This window comes from Solanum dulcamara, chromosome 6 (genome assembly GCF_947179165.1).
Source record: "Solanum dulcamara chromosome 6, daSolDulc1.2, whole genome shotgun sequence".
Classification (NCBI taxonomy): domain Eukaryota; kingdom Viridiplantae; phylum Streptophyta; class Magnoliopsida; order Solanales; family Solanaceae; genus Solanum; species Solanum dulcamara.
The window spans coordinates 1,445,227-1,462,503 of NC_077242.1; the positions used below are offsets into that span (position 1 = coordinate 1,445,227).

At 34.2% G+C, this 17,277-nt stretch overlaps 2 protein-coding genes across 2 annotated transcripts; one reads left to right on the forward strand and one right to left on the reverse strand.

Moving 5' to 3' along the window:
- Positions 1 to 2,769: 2,769 nt before the first annotated feature.
- LOC129891637 (protein disulfide isomerase-like 5-4) lies at positions 2,770 to 14,047 on the forward strand. Its single transcript, XM_055967055.1, has 15 exons — positions 2,770 to 3,017; positions 5,717 to 5,807; positions 6,110 to 6,204; positions 6,575 to 6,632; positions 7,632 to 7,816; positions 7,906 to 7,963; positions 9,439 to 9,479; positions 9,620 to 9,694; positions 10,268 to 10,324; positions 11,048 to 11,114; positions 11,361 to 11,507; positions 11,766 to 11,990; positions 13,244 to 13,393; positions 13,485 to 13,562; positions 13,685 to 14,047. Exons 1-15 carry the CDS (start codon positions 2,977 to 2,979, stop codon positions 13,760 to 13,762), a joined length of 1,446 nt encoding a protein of 481 aa, XP_055823030.1. The 5' UTR covers positions 2,770 to 2,976; the 3' UTR covers positions 13,763 to 14,047.
- A 161-nt stretch (positions 14,048 to 14,208) lies between these two features.
- LOC129891638 (early nodulin-like protein 1) lies at positions 14,209 to 15,762 on the reverse strand. The gene is made up of 2 exons (XM_055967056.1): positions 15,465 to 15,762; positions 14,209 to 14,823 (listed from the first exon to the last, which is right to left on the reverse strand). Exons 1-2 carry the CDS (start codon positions 15,667 to 15,669, stop codon positions 14,378 to 14,380), a joined length of 651 nt encoding a protein of 216 aa, XP_055823031.1. The 5' UTR covers positions 15,670 to 15,762; the 3' UTR covers positions 14,209 to 14,377.
- Positions 15,763 to 17,277: the final 1,515 nt, after the last annotated feature.

Consider the following 17,277-nt stretch of genomic DNA (forward strand, 5'->3'; position numbering starts at 1 on the left):
GTGGATGGACCTGATTTGGTATTTTTGTTTTGTTTTTGGTTTATTTATTTAAGTTGTGATTTGTTAGGCGTTTGGACATATTGATTGAATGAATTTTGAAGGGAAAAAAGTGTACTTGTTTGGAAGTTGAAATTGTATAGAGGTATTTTCCTTAAAAAGAAGTTTGAAATTTTGTGAGAAGAGAAGTTTCGATTGAAACAATGGTTTTGATTTTGACTAGTTTTTTGAATTTTAAAAACTTTTCTTCAAAATCAACAATAATAAAATATTTAGTGTAATTTCACGAGCGAAATTTGGAGAATATGATGTATACTGAAAAGAAATGTTAACATCGCGAGAAAGTAAAATAGAAATAGAGGCAACAAAATTGCAAAATGTAAAAAACAAGTGTAGCAACATATATATATTAATATACACTGGAGAGAAAGAAGTTGTGTTATACCTAAATTATGCTACTAAGAGTAGTAATTATCCAGCTAAGAGTACTACGATATTACTCAACTACCTACTATCACAATTCTCGACCTTCAAATACATAATGATAAAACAAAAAATACAATTTTTTTTCTGGAGAGTTGTTATGGAAAAAGATATCACAAAAATTCTCAGTGCCATTAATAATACATTAAAATTCTCAGTGCCATTAATAATATATGTTCATTTGCAACTAAAAAAAGTTCTTCCAAAATAAAAACAAAAGATATTTGTAACCAAAAGAAATAGTTGCGCATCTGGGGAATCGAACCCCGGTCAATACCGTGGGAGGGTACTTTGATACTATTTTGATGTCGACATTTATATACAAACTAAATGTTAGTGGAACAAATTGATATAAAGCAAATGTGGGGTACAATGAGATTCGAACTACGTGCCGAAACTAGTAATTTTATGAAGAAGGTTCAAAAAAAATTAAACACGCTAATCAGAAAAAAAATATGATTATTAGGATTCGAACCCGCGAGCTAAGGGAAAATATTAAATCGATTTGCCACTGAACTAATTCTCTATCTTATGCTCAAGAGGTTCAATGTTAAATATATACACATAAATTAAAAAAATTATCTTATATATACAGTGTAATTTTTTAACGAAGGGAATAAACCCCTCACTTGCACTTGAGTCCGCCGCTGCCTAACACTGATGTTAAGGTGTGAATAACTCTCCAATTGATCTGCAATTTATACATGTATTATAAATTGCACAAAAGCTTATAAGAAAAACAACATTATATTCAACAAAATTATAAATAACAATATAAAAAGTTATTTCAATGTCATAAATATCTCAATCTTCATTAATTTTGATATTATATATTTTTTAAAACCAAAATGTTGGTTCGTCGGCATAGCGTTCATCACATACTAGCATCTACAATATGTTATGGGCTAAATGAAGAAAAATCTTCAATTTATACGAGAAATACTAATTGATTTGCAAATGTTAGAGGTTGTTTGATTGATAAGTTAAAGGATTGTAATTTTGGAGTAACTAAAATGTTAGATATTTTATCATATATTTGATACAATTTTTAACTTTTGGATTAGCATTTCTACATATATAACAATTGTGATATTATTTTACATTATAATTTAAAAATACTGGTAATTACTTTGATGTCTGGTTAAACATATGATTAAATAAGCAACCAAGTAAACACTTGTGAAGAACTTCTTAAACAAGAAAATGAGAATAATATATTCACATGCTTCTGTTTCATAATCTTTTCTTTATTTCTTCAAGTAATAAGAATCGTTACTTTCATGTAAATCGAGGAAAAAGGAAGGTCAACATCAGTATATATCTGCAAATTTTTCATAAAATATGGTAGAGTATTTTTGAAGTGATATAGGTAAAGATGACTTTCTTGTTACAAGAAAAAAAAAGATTTTTGCCAAATAATCTCCAATACCATTTTCCAATGGCTTCTAATGACTTCCCTTACACCTTGTACATTGTATTGTATTATATTATAAATTTAAATATAATATTTATTTTAATTGTTATTTAAAATATTATATTATATTATTATTAGGTAATAATGAAAAGTTCTAATATAATGATTAATTTGGTGTGATTGTATTGTTACCTTATTGTTTTCTTCTCATTTTGTTTTGACTTATTATTTAATAATTTATTTTATCCTTTAACTCTAAGCAGTGACAGAGCCAGCATTTTGAATAAGGGATTCAAAATCTGAATAACTAGATACGCGAACTATTACAAGAAAGTTCGACATCTATTTTATATATATAAAAAATTATTTTAACCATATATAAATGATATAATTTCTCTGTCAAATGGGATTCAGATGAACCCCTAGCCACAAAGTTGCTCTGCCACTGCTTCTAAGATAAATGTATGCTCTACATACCCTCTATCCTACGCACACTCCATTTGTGAATGAAATTTTATTGGATATATTTTTATTGTACTCAATCTTTTTTATAATAATTTTATTCCATATTCTATTTTTTTTATAGAATGATTCTTCAAATTGTTAATGTATAACATTAAATTATGACAAGAAATTATATAAATATTATATTTACTAAAATAATATAATATATTAATACAATATGATATATTCATACGTAACAACCACCCAAACGGAGTGTTAGTACCATCCCTACGGGAGGCAATGAACGTGATTAAGGTGGCCATTTATTAACCTGGTCCCTCTTAAAGTTTTGTGGGGACCGATTTTACCCACTGGATTAATAACCCGACCCAATACTTTTCCGGGTCCCATCCTGCACTTCATTAATCTTCTTCAGATTTTTACCGCTTGAAACGCCTGCGGGAAACACATACACAAACTCCCGCAGATACAGCTGAATCCTCCAAATTCTCGATAAGAAATTCCATTGAAATTCAACATTTCTATCTGTTTTTCTTCGTCGGAGATTTTGCAGATCTGTTAGTTGATTCATACATTAGGAGTATTCGCTTTGCCATTTTTGTAGAAGCTCAATAAACATGGTGTCCACCGCTAAGATCAAATCCGTTGACTTTTACAGGTATTTGCTCCTTTTTTTGATTCAGATTCCGTTTATATATTTTTTTGTGCCTCTTTTGTTGTTAGTTGATTGAGACATTGTTCGATCGACGTGTTGATTGGTTATGGTTTGTGGAGTAAACTTGAATAAAAGTGAAATAGTTGTGTCCTAGTTTTTTTTATTTTATAACAGTGGTGTTCGTGCCACTTTACGTGCACCTGACTAGTTTTACGGGACAGGTGCGACCTCTCACTAGTAATTCTGTTCACAAGATTAGAACAGATGTGAAGAGATAACTTAGTGTTTTGGTCTTTGCTGGGTTTTGAACACGTCGTGATTTTCAACCTATTTCATTGACCACTGGGCTACACCCCGGGTGGCAATTGTGTACTAGTGTTAATTTACTCTTTTAAAGTGAATTGATTCAACTAAATGAAAATGACATTAAACTGAGACTGAAGGCTAGTTCCCCCCAAATCTGCAGAAATTGTAGAAACAACTGGTGAAATGTTTAGACGTTTAATTGGGATATAGTTGTCACCTATTTTTTTGGGTGTGTTAATACTGAGAAAAGGGCATGATGAGGCAAGCTAACCCAGGTGGGAATCCTTCTTTAGCATCAAATATGCTTTTATCCTTGGGATCACTGCAACCCCACCACCTGCAGCTGCAATCGGAACTAAAAAGCACAAGGATGATGCTGGAGTCATTTTTTTCTGTTGAATTTCTTTAACTTGAACTGCAATTTGCACCAACTTTTATGTGCATAAAACAGTATACCAAAACTAGAAAATCCTACGAACAATACTGTTCTATGCTGTCAAAAGCTCTCCCTTTACCTTTATCTTATTGTTTCATCATCTATCTCTGAAACTAATTGTTTATGCATTTTCCATTTTCATAATCTTTTATAAAATAAGATCATTGTATGCTACTATTGGGTTCCCGAAAACCCATTAAGATAATTAACTAAAGGGCTTTGCTTATATTACCTTCAACATTTATGAATACGCAAACCTTAACTAAATAAGGCCATATCCTTAGCTTTCCAATTTCATCACGTTGCTGGTTTTGTTCTTTCTCTCCTTTTTTTGATCCATTTAGTCAGGTTCCATTCCTTTACTTCTCTTTCTTGTACGACATCTATTGAGAGGAAACAGGAGAATGGACATACTTAGGAGAAGAGGAATTGAGGGAGAAATATGTGTAATGCGCTTTCTGGAGTGTGGAAAAGGGAGGATAAAAATTTAGATTGGCTGTCCATTACCAATAAAAAAAACTGGTTGCTTGTTATGTTAGAGTAATTAGTCGTAGAGGGCAAAGATCACGATTGGAAATGAGTCTTTTACTCAGCATTCTACGAAATGTATATGTGATTATCTGGTGGGCTAGTTAATATGATTAGGAGCGTGAAAATATCAGACAGGTCAAATAGCTATACGTGACCTGTATATGATGGAGCCGCAACATTATTCCTAAATCCCTGCGCTTATAATCCATGGATGAGATGGGTGGCTTCACCTCTCCCAGCTGTTTTAAGGTTTTTAGTTTTCTCTATATTTGAGCAGTTTCATGGGACAAAAGGGGAAGGAGATTTCGGATAACAGTTTAATTTTGGCATCTTCGGTTGTCCTTCTTGTCTTTTCCATGTTGAACCCATCATGAAACATTCTGCAGTTTTTCCTTGATGTTGATGAACTAGTTGTGTTTGGTTTTTGAAGACTAGGGGATGGGAGATCTCTCTTTGCTTATGAATGCCTATATTGCATTACATATCTACAGGATCCTCCAATCTCCCGATTTTGTTTCTAGCAACTTTCACTTTTCCATGATCTCAATGATAGGGAGGCAAATGATCTCATGTCCTTTTATAAAAAAACCATCTTGTGTCCTCTTAGATTCTGCTTACAATTTTAGCCCTGTTTACGTCATCTGACACTAGAGCTTGGTCTCTTGAAGGTTCAAGTCTGTATACTCAAGTCTTTCTTCTCTTATCTGGTTTGTTCCAGAAATTGTAATTTTTTTTTGTCGTATCTTGTTTGGAAAAAGGAAGTTCTTTCACAGGGTCTCTAGTTGATTGCTACTGCACTGCTCCAGGGCTTTGATCTAGTGGTAAGAGCAAAGTGCATGATGTGTTGATTAGGCGCATGCCACACGTTCAAACTCTGTACAAAAGTCTGGTGTTTAAGTGAAGAAGGGTAGGTGTGAAAACCATTATCCACAGAGTTTCGAACTTTTCACCACTAGCCCTCGGGGATTACTCGGTTATCAAGGAAAAAAAAATAATTGCTACCGCACTACAATTTTCAAATTATTGTTTCATAATTGAGCTTTATGCCTTTTCATTGGAAAGCATCAAGTAGATGCACATTTACAGAGAGGCAATTTACAAAAGAAAAACGAATGAGAGAGCATTGTTTGCCTCAATACAATGTCTAGTCTACCAGCTAGAGAGCAAACTAACAAAATCTAAAAACTGTCCAGATCTATTTACTGGGGACAATCTTGTCCAGCTGAGAAGAGGAATTAAATAAGTTATGCCTTTTCATTTTCAAAGCTCTGTTAATAAATAAAATCACTATCTACTGTTAATGTTCATACACAAAATCTCACATATATACTATCAGTGCATCCTAAAATTGGGTGAATTCTTGCGTGAACGGTCCTCAAAGTTTACTCCTTCAGATTGTTGTATAAACTTATTTTAATTTTTATTGCAGGAAAATTCCCCGAGATTTGACAGAGGCATCATTATCTGGTGCTGGATTGTCCATCGTAGCAGCACTTTCCATGATGTTTCTCTTTGGAATGGTTAGAACTCAAAATGCTTAACCTTCATAATTAAAGAATAAGTGGTAAAAGATAGTGATTTAAGTGCAATTGCTGAAGCACACTCTCCCCAATCTCTAAGATAGACCTGTAATCGTAAATTCTGCTGCAGTTGTATCTTCGTACTGGTATTGTTTAACCTTGTCTTAATGCATTCTCTTTTGAGTGCTGTAATCAGAAGCAATGGTGATCGGTGGTTGTCTATTTTTCAGCTGTCTTGTAGCTCAATGACTAGCTCCTCATCAGGGAAGTAGTTTTAAGTTAATCATGTTTATTACTTGCAGGAACTAAATAACTATTTGACAGTGAGCACCACCACATCTGTCGTTGTTGATAAGAGTTCTGATGCGGAATTCTTACGAATTGATTTTAATATGAGGTAAGTCTGAAACATTTAGGGAAAGAATATTCAGTTTCCCTTTTTCTAATATGGAGTCACTTTTGTTTGACATACTTTCATACTTGGTTTTTGTTAAACACAAATGATGAGACTATATGTGAAAAAATTAAAAACTGGGTGATAGCAAGCAGTTGATTACATATTAATGATGCACTTTGCTGGATTATTTATGTCAGCATGATACAACTGTTTGAGAGTCTTTCTTGTTTCTGTTCAGATTGTTTCAGGATGTCTCATGTTTTTTCATTTTGATTTTCAAGTCATGCATTCCCTTCTATGATGTTGTATTAACCATGCAAACCATTTCTTTAAGTTTGTCCATAACACTTTGCATAAACTTGTCTTGCAGTTTCCCAGCATTGTCTTGTGAATTTGCATCAGTGGATGTGAGTGACGTCTTAGGAACCGTAAGTTTCAACTTGTTTCCTATGGACTCTATAATGTGACAGGAAAAAAATGCCTAAAGTAATTTTTACTATCTAAAAATTTAGTAAAGAACTACTTATGAGGCGCTTGTTTTAGAATACCTATTCAAGTTTTGAAAAATGTGTCCTGTTCAATTAGGCTGTGTTTTTCATTTTGTTCTTAATCCCTTTTGTTCCTATCTAGTCTATTGTCCTTGGTGACTCTGGGACGATGTGTTTCTTTCACATTGGCTATTTCTTCTCCCATCCTTCTTATAAAAGAAAAAGGGTGTGTGTGTGTGTGTGCAGGAGCATGATCGACCAATTAAAACTTCTGTAGGGGAACATGCTGCTGTTCTCCAGTTAGTCATGATCCTAGCTAATGAACTACCTTAGTAGGATATAATTTTTTTTAAATGCCCAGGTGGTGCAACTAGTTCTGTAAAGTGGGTTGTCTCCTCCAGCCGGTGCTTTAAAGTCCATTATTGTCTATTAACCTTTTATAACTCAGGTTTTAGGATAGGTGGTCTTTGGGCCTCTATATCTTCGTGGAGCTATTCTCTTGTATTTGTTGTATACGAGTTCTTTTTTCTCAATGCTTGACCCTAGGGGGAGGTGTCGGATGAGTAGTGTACTTTTTAGTTACTCAATACATTTGTTTTCCTGAGATAGTTTTGGAATCAATATAATTCTTGTTTGACAGGCTGTGGATATTCGTGAGGAAGAGATTTTCTTAGGGCCCATTGCGGATATGTATCTTATGTTGATATTCCGCAATTAGTGTTCAAAAATATGTTTTCATTACTGATCAGTTGTTACATTATTCTGCTAAAAATCGCCTAGTGAACTAACTATTGACAAATGATGCAAGATTGTCCCTATGATTCTAGTTGTGCATGTATATCAAAACATCATGCAGTTTGATGTAATTAGCCATTAGCTTTTTGTTTCTCCCAAAAGTTGTTAGTGTTTAACAGATTTGTATATATTAATTAATCTCAGAATAGGTTGAACATAACCAAAACAGTACGCAAGCATTCCATTGACAAATTCTTGAGACCTACTGGCTCTGAGTTCCATTCAGGCTCAACTGCAACAGAACTCAAACATGATGAGGAAGATGATGAGGAGTATGGTGAAGGGTCCGTTTCCTTAAATGGACAGAGTTTTGATAGAGTTACTCACCAGTGAGTTATTAGCTATACACTAGTCATCTGTTTTCACTCCATTAATGTTCATCTCTTTATTCTTATTCTTATCATCACTCTTTTTGCAGTTACCCAATTTTGGTTGTAAATTTCTTTGCTCCTTGGTGCTATTGGAGCAACCGACTGGTATTTATCTATTCAACCAAACTGCTACTTTCCTCCCTTCTTGTTTCTGGTTGTAGGCTAAGTTAAACAGAAAGTTTTGAGATATATGTGACTTGCTTTGCTACCAAGAAGTGTGGATTTTCTGTCTTAGGATGGGTTATTGAGGTCCTATCTTTCTCATAGTGATCTGGAAACAGGATAGTTTCAGGGTTGTGTATCAATATGCACTTACCAGTGCCTGTATGCTTGTTTAGATATATATATGCCTAAAGGATGCTGCTAAGAAATGGATCGGGGTAAAAAGATAGCGTACTATTTGTAATAAGAATGGAAACCAGATTACTTAGTTAAATATACAGTAGCTTAACTAGCTATAGTTTAATAAAAGGTCTTGGATTTGACAGTTATCTAGACAGGAAAGCAGTTAAGCAATGTGTTTATAGCTGCTTATATAAAAACTCTAATTTTATGACTCTTTAAGTCCTAATTTTTATCCCCAAAAAGTTAGAAAAAGGATTCTTATAGTCCTAAATTAGCAGCAACGCTAAAATTCTAAGAGTGACCTCATCATAAGGGGCAATGACTTTAGGGAACCACTAGCGAAGAAGAACAAGGTACGCAGGCTGGATTCCGCTGAGCCTAATATCTATGACTGAATAAAGAAACGAGAAAGAAAATGAACGTCTTGGTTACTTGCAGTTTTTTTTCCCTGTGTCTGGTGGACATGTACAAAGAATGCACAACAAGAAGTATTTATGCTAATTTAGAAGAGTACTACAACAACAACATACCCTGTGGAAGAACTCCAAGATGCTATGTTGCTTAGACTCTCCTAAAATGTTGCCGCACCCATGTCGGATCCTTCAAAAATTTACTACTTTTGGAGGATTAATCGATATTTTGAAGAGTCTGAGCAACATAGCCAAGATGTGAGATATCCTAATAGAATAAACACAAGGCATTTTCTCTCAGCTGAGAGAACTCCAGAATGTGAAATCATCAGAGGAAAAAAGATGAAAAAGGGAAGCAACTTATAACAACAGGAAGGTTAATGCACAACACATAGTATAACCTATGGAAAGGTTAAGTAATCAGCACAGACCCAAAGCCCAAAGGTAAATCCTAGCAAATTGTGTGGAGGTAAACATAGTTATAGGAAATGTTTAGATGGGGTTTCAACCCAAATATGTTCTGTTGAGGCTAGTTGTTTGGTTAGCCTCTTTAGTTTGCTAACCTTTCCCCTGTAACTAACTTAGACACCTTTCTGGATATTGTCAGCTCCTTAATTCTATACGTTTTTGTTTATTCTGGGCTGAGACATCCTCTTTTGTTGTGATCTTTGCATTTTCTGGATGCTTTTAACGACAAATCACTTCATCAAAAAAAGAAAAAAATATAGTTGACCAATGGAGTAATTTCCCATAGAACCTCTGTTCCCTGTAGAATAGCTAATATTCTTTTTCCTTTTTCTGAAAATAATTTTCCTGTTGTCGCAGAAACCTTCATGGGAGAAAGCAGCCAATATTATGAGAGAGAGGTCCACTTTGTTGCTTTTATACTTTTTTACAGCTTCTACCTGAAACAGTATATGCTAAACTCTATCTCATGTACGAATGGAGCTTCTAGCAATTCCCTGCTGATATGCTGATTCTAAGTTCCATTTTGCAATCATTTCAGATATGACCGAGAATCGGATGGGCGTATTCTTGTGGCAAAAGTTGATTGCACTGTAGAAGTTGATTTGTGTAGAAGGTATTACTTGAGTGAAAAATTTACTTGTTTAGTGGAGGTTATTGCTGTGCCTGTTCGGTAAAACCTTCTTGTCACCAAAAAATTACAACTTTGGTTTAATCATATCTTTGTTTCTGTGTTCAAGAAAAGACGGTTAGTCTAATTGTTTCCTCACAATCTCAAAAATGGAGAAGAGCAAACTGAGCTTCAAATCTTTGATTACATATGTCCAGTGGATTCTCAAACTATGAGAGGTTCAGTTAATTTAGGGGATAGTAGTGATGTTACCTCAGCTATCACAGACCTAATCCTCAATCTACCTCTTCCTTCAATTCAATTTCTCAATTGCTGCAGTATTGATTGGTTGGACTGTGATGGTGAACTTGCAAAAAAAAGATATCACCTGAATAAAGGAGGAGATTAGGTTGGACATTTCATACCATATGCTTTATTAAGGAGTCCTTGTGTATTCCCCAAGTAGTTTGATGGAAGTGCTCAGAGTTGTCTTGACTAATGTTCTTTTGGTTTATGAGTTTCTTACTATGATTTCGTTTTATCCTTATGCCTAATAATCATCTAATAATAAATGTTCAGGAATCACATACAAGGGTATCCCTCCATTCGCATCTTCAGAAAAGGATCGGATGTTAGGTAAACCATTAACTTATCTTTATCACTTGTGAACTTGCGCTACTACTATTTAAAGTTTTTAAATTGTAAATGGATTGTTTAATGTCCTTCATATCTCATTGGTTTGACTATGATCCCAAACATCTCAAATTGAAAAAGAAAAAAAGAAAATCTCCTGTTAGATCTTCATTATGTTGTTAACTGTAGGCTGTTATTGTGTGACTATGTTGCATCAATGCTAAGGTGTTAGATTGTCTAGCATGATAACAGGAGCACTTGTTATTTTATGTTTGACCCCTTTCCGAAAGTTTTGAACCTTATCAGTGCTACTTTTGGCCATGGAAAGTGTACTGAAATTCCTCTTCTTCATCATTCTATCTTCTGCCTTTTTTTTAAATCTCTATTTGCTTCTACTTTTCATGCTGAAAATTTTGAGCAGCATGATAACTTTGTTGAAGTTCATATCTACCCCTTGTTGTGAGTTATAAGCGCAGTAACCCTTGTTGAAGTTGCTACCAGCATTCCAATTTCTGAATAATTAGAGCTGCACATTAACCAGTGTTTGGATGGTGAAGGTAAAAACTAAAAAGGAAAGTAAATAGGTCAATGTTTGTTAACTTACTTCATTTCAACTGTGATATTTGGCCCATGTACTTGGAAGTTTAATGAATTCCGTTTTTTAAGCCTAAATCTTATTTCCATGGTTTTGTAATGTATTTATTGTTTACTATGCTTGCCATGCAGAGACGATCATGGACACCATGGTCACGAGTCATACTATGGCGATCGTGATACAGATAGCTTAGTCAAGGTGAGAACAATTGGGCTTGGATAAGGAAAAGAAGAAAACATTAAAAGAGGAAAACTTAAGGATGGTTAAACTTGAGGAAGAAAACAGAGCTGGTCCACATCATGCTACCTTTTTGCAATCACAGGGCACAACCGTTTGAACTAATTTTTCACAATGCCATGCCATGGGGCAGTTGTGTGGCATTAGATGTTATTGTATCATTTGTATCATGCCATTGAGATGACTGGCATATTTATTCTTCTGCAGATGATGGAAGATTTGGTTGCACCTATCAAGTTGGAGTCTCAAATGATTACTTCGGATAATTCGTCTACTAAGCTGGCAACTGGCATGAAAAGACCTGCTCCTGTAACTGGAGGATGCAGAATAGAAGGTTTTGTACGTGTTAAGAAGGTACGCAAGTTATTGATGGGAGCCAGAAAAGAATAAGTGCCCCTGCAGTTGCAACCTGAACTAAAAAAACACAAGGATGATTCTGGCGATAATGAGAAATATGTTATGTTTTAAGTAGTTTGAAATATATACCGGGGCAGTCAGATTGTTGAAGTGCTCATGCATTATTGTCTTGTTGAAGTGCTCATGCATTATTGTCTTGCTTATCTTAAAATATTATACAAACTAATATATCCATTTTTGTTATGTACTGTTCAGGTTCCTGGCAACCTTGTCATATCAGCTCGTTCAGCAGCTCATTCATTTGATGCTTCTCAGATGAACATGTCACATGTAATTTCTAGCTTTTCGTTTGGTAAGACAATAACTCCGAAGGTTATGAGTGATATCAAAATACTGCTACCACATTTGGGTCGAAGCCATGATCGTTTGAATGGTAACTCATATGTTACTAATCCAAGAGATTCCACAGAAAATGTTACTGTAAGCTTCCTACTCGCCTACTATATCCCTCCTTTTGTTTTTGGATAAGTAATTATTGAGTTGTGTGACCATCTCATCTACAAGCTTAACTTGTTATAAAAGATCACAGTTTTATCTAATTAGTTATATCCTCAACATGCCCCTCACATGTTGTTCGTTCCCCAAGCATGTGAAAATTCTTTTTGATAATAGGTAGTAGTGAGACTCGAACCCAGGACCCATGTGCTCTGATATCATGATGAAATGTGTGATCATCTCATCTAAAAGCTTAAGATGTTAGAGAGAACACACTTTTATTTACTTAATTATATTCTCATTATTTAGGTTCCCGTTTCTGTGGGTTAAGGGTGATTGGTTTCTTTATATGATTTTTTCTTCTTAGGCAATCCTCACCTCTTGAGCTAGTTATTGGAGTTGAGTTAGGCTCAATGTTCATTTTCTTATCATAATATCAAAGCCAAGACCATCCCAATTTATTGTTTACCTGATGCTGGGCCTCTATCTCATATTGTCCATGCTTCATTGCCAGTACAGGGTTTGCTGGGCTGTTGAGTTCCCACATCGGTGGGTTAACGGTGATTGGTCTCTTTGTATGATTTTGGGCAATCCTTACCTCTTGAGCTAGTTTTTGAGGTTGAGTTAGGTCCAATATCCATTTTCTTATCAGTGATATTTTATAAATGGTAAAACAACACTAAGACAGAGCATTAAAATTACTAAGTGTTCAAAGCCCCATTCATATCTAACATGGAATATACATCACTTACAAGGTCATGTTGCAAAAAAAATACTAGCAAAGAACCTCACCTTATTTAGATGCGACTGTAACTTTGCATGGAAGCAACTTCTACAAGCACGATTGCGAACTTTCAGAAACTGAGAAGCCACAATGATGACAATGCCACTAGTTCCTTTATTAGGATGTCCAACTTACACTCTTTTCTCTCTTACACTCATACTAGAGTGGATACGATTTAATTATGGTGAATTATCTACTTTCTGGCATTTACTATGTGATACCACAGCAAAGCGTTTTCTGAATCATGAGAATGGTACATGTGATGATAAAATGTTAATTTAAAATTTTACATTTTGCTACTTTTTCTGCCTCCGATATATAAAATCTTCCAAAAGTATGAAGAAATTCTCAATTGTCAGTCACGGCTTCGTGCGCTTCTCCACAAGTTTTTGGGTGCCCTTCTATAAGTTTTCTGGTCTCCACAAGCTTAGCTCACCTTTTTTCTTTATTGCAGATCGAACATTTTCTTCAAGTGGTGAAAACAGAGGTGATGACAAGATCTTACAAATTAGTTGAGGAGTACGAGTACACAGCGCATAGTAGTTTGGTGCATAGTCTTCATATACCAGTAGCGAAATTTCATTATGAGCCATCACCCATGCAGGTTTTGCATCAGTACATTTCATGATTATGTGATAGAGCTTAATACATCTTGTTTTGGTTTCTTATTCTTATTGCATGTCCTTTGCTATCAGGTCTTGATTACAGAAAATCCCAAGTCCTTTTCACACTTTCTTACCAATGTCTGCGCTATTATTGGTGGTGTTTTTACGGTCAGTTTCTCCTACTTGCCTCTCCCGTTGTTTCACACCTTCATTCCCTACTAAAAACTTTCTCTGGGCTTTTTTTGTGTCATCTGAGATCCCCCTACATTCGTTCTTTTTGGCTGTTACAGGTTGCTGGCATACTGGACTCGATTCTGCATAACACAATGAGAATGGTGAAAAAAGTTGAGCTAGGAAAGAATTTTTGAGGAGTGTAGCATGATGATAGAATTTTATTTATGCACTACATTAAGCTGGATATACGCTTTAAAAGTATACTATATTAGATATTCTCTTTGTTTGCGGTGAGTCTTGAAAACATTTTGCTTGCTGCAAGAGTTCTGGTGATCTGCATTATGTGTAGAATGTGGTTTTGGTGTAGATTCATATATCAATGAGCATCAGATTCCTCAAAAAAGAGAACTAGTCAATTTGGCGTGTAAAGTCGTTCTATTAAGAGGAAATTTCACAAATAGCTACTTTAAGTATTTTAATTATGCTCCTTATTTATACAACAATACCAAGTGTAATTTCATAGGTGGGGTCTGGGGAGTGTGTGTGCATATTTTACCCCTACCTCGTGAAGGTAGAGAATTCAGGGGAGACTGTTTCTGAAACACACTTGGTGACTCATCTTCTATGTCCATGCAATCTATACACAAACATTCAGTTTATTTATTTTCATCACAGAACCAATACAAACCAATTTCTCTCAGCTACATTCACTGAGAACAAAGTAGGAAAATCATGAAACATAAAGCCCAAAAAATGAAGTACAAACAATCAAATACAAAATAAATACAAACAATTCAACCAACTCTTTATCAGAATCCCAGCAGTATGGATGAACCAACAAAAGCTGCGGTAGAGCCAACAAAGCTCATAACGATGGACGAAGCGCCATTCTTAGGTGGAGAAGGAGGTGATGATTCTTGAGAAGGTGCTGGAGTTGGGTTGGTTGGTGGTGATGGCGCCTCCTCGCCCGAAGGGGCCGGAGACGGAGGAACATCATCTGCTGATGGAGAAGGAGGAGGAGAAGAAGCTCCTGTTTTGTTGTTGCTTCTATCAGCCATGACCACAAGATGCAACTTTTGATTCTTGACACAGTTGTCATGAACACCACTGATGAAGTAGTATGGTCCAGAATGGTTAAGCTTAACCACACTATGTCCATCACTGTACTTCTCAAGAGGAGAAGCTGTGTTGCAATTGTCAAAGTCTGCCTTGTTTACAAGAAGCACTGAGTCTTTATCAGGTGAGTAGTTAAAAGCTGCCAAGCCCAAGAAAAAGGTTATCAGAATTGACAATCAAACTTGTACATGATCTAGACCGAGGTGAATCCAAGATCCAGAGTTAGTGATTCTTGAATAAACAAGAGAATATAGTTTTAGTACTACGGGTTTGATTGAACCTAGTAGTTTTGACATCAAAGATTGACACAATATATCTAAAAGAACAACAATTTTTAGATTTTGAGTACAATACTAATAACTTTAAGATTTAACCGTCATGAATCATGAATTTGCCTCTAATCTTATGATATGTATTTATTTTAGACCTCTTTTTATATGTATATATAGTTTGAGCCAAAAGTAATGTATTAAAATGAGTTTGTAGGATCATGTTAGATCCCGCCTAGAAAGATCAATTTTGAAAATAGGAGGATAAGAGGCACACCCTAAACAAATAGTATGAGATTTTTTCACAAATAACCCGTTAGATTTACTGTTTATTTTTTCGAGTTTGTATATATAGATTATATTGATTATACACAATTACACATATCTGACAACTATTATTGGTTTAATCAGTTAGAGTAGGTGACTATCTAGGTTTATTCTTTTAAAAAAATATTGGAGCTAATTTGGGTGTGACAATTGAAGGGAAACATTGAAATGAATATAAACTTACATAAAGTGTCACCAATTTGGAATCTACTCCTCTCAGCCCATTGATTGTAAGTATTGGCATTGGCATCCATAGGGACACTCCAATCTCCAGAACCACCAACTTTGAGCTCATAACAATTGGCATTTTGTAACAACATCAAAATATTGAACGAGCCTAAAATATAAAAAAAATTTCTATTTGATCTTGAACTTCTTGTTTGAGCCATTGGGGAAAAAAAAATAAAGAACACAAGAAATAAAATAAAATTAAGTCCTTAACAAAATTAATGTTGGATGAGATAGAAAACTATTTGGGTGATGAGAATGGAGAATGAAAATGTGGGATATTTGTAGGTACAATTTGGAAGAACTTTACAAGTTGTGGCAGTGAAGCTTTTGTTTCTTTTTGTTATTCTTCTTCACCTTTAGAATTTAGATTTCTTGACAACTATGGCAAAGCATAAAGCCAAAGAGAGGAACTTGTTATTTTTGAGTACTTTTTAGTAACTTATTTTGGGATTATTCTTTTCTTGAACATTATCAAGAATTTTCAAGTCTTGTGTGTTGAGTTGAGAATTCTTTTTTTTTTCTCCTTTGTTTTTTCCTTTCTTTCTGATATTCGTATTGAAGTCTCGATTAATTTAAATTCATGCCACGTAAAATTCATTTAAGGAGAGAAACACTTACTAGCACACTTTTTCATACTCAGATTCTCGAATACGAAACATCTAATTAAAAATGAATAAAATTTATCCATTCCACTACAATTTTTGGCGTCTCTTTTTATCATACATGAGAAGATTTTCTAATTGATAACACAAAAGTGGAAAGGGAGGTGGAGTATATAGGTAGAAGGAGTATTTTGTGATTAAGTTGGGTGTGTTTGGTGTATGAAGAAAAATATTTTGTGGAAAAGTAAGTTTGAGTTTTTCATTTTGTTTTAAATGGAACGATTTATAGCCACAAAAATATTTATAATACGTTTTTCATCACAAATTTCTAATATCCTTTTTTTTTTCTTCATAATCTTTATGCCTCACGAAATTAACTTTTTAGCGGTAATGAGTACAAATAATCTCTTTTTTCTGTTATGCTAAGTGTTTCTCTTGCACTAATGCGATTAAATATTTCTCTTTTAGGACAAATATGGAAAGCTAAGAATTTTTTTATGCTTTAATAGCAATATATAAGAATCTAATGAAATAGGATAATAAGGTGTTATTCGAATTACATAAATATAATTATGCTTTGCTAGTTCCATTTGATTTAACTTAAGCTTGTATATATCTAGTAGGATTTAAAAATATTATTATGGCGGCAATTGGATGTGATTGTTATTTTCATAAATGCAGATTTATAGGTGGAAAAGGAAAAAAGGCAAGCCTTGTAAATTGAAACGATGGCTATGAATAATAATGTTGATTTGCTTCATGCCAATTCAATTTGTAGGGAAGACCCTAGCAACTCTTAAGGTGTCGAAAAAAGCGTTACAAAATAATTGATTAAAAATTCATATACTATTAGACACAAAAAAATATGATACAAATGTTACAAAGAAGATGACAATTTTTTGGAGAATAAAAAATTCTTTAACTCATTTGGATTGGCATGATTTTGATTTGTGTTTGATTTGATCCATCAAGATGTGAGTGAAATTTGATTAAAATTCGATAGAGTAAAGATTATACTTAAAATCATGCTTCGTTCGTTATGAAATATTTTATTCATATAACATTAAATAAATATAAAAATTAAATTACAAAGCATATTCAACAAATTTCATTAAACTTTGATTTGATCAAGCTCACTAGAAAATGACTCACTTGAATCGTGTA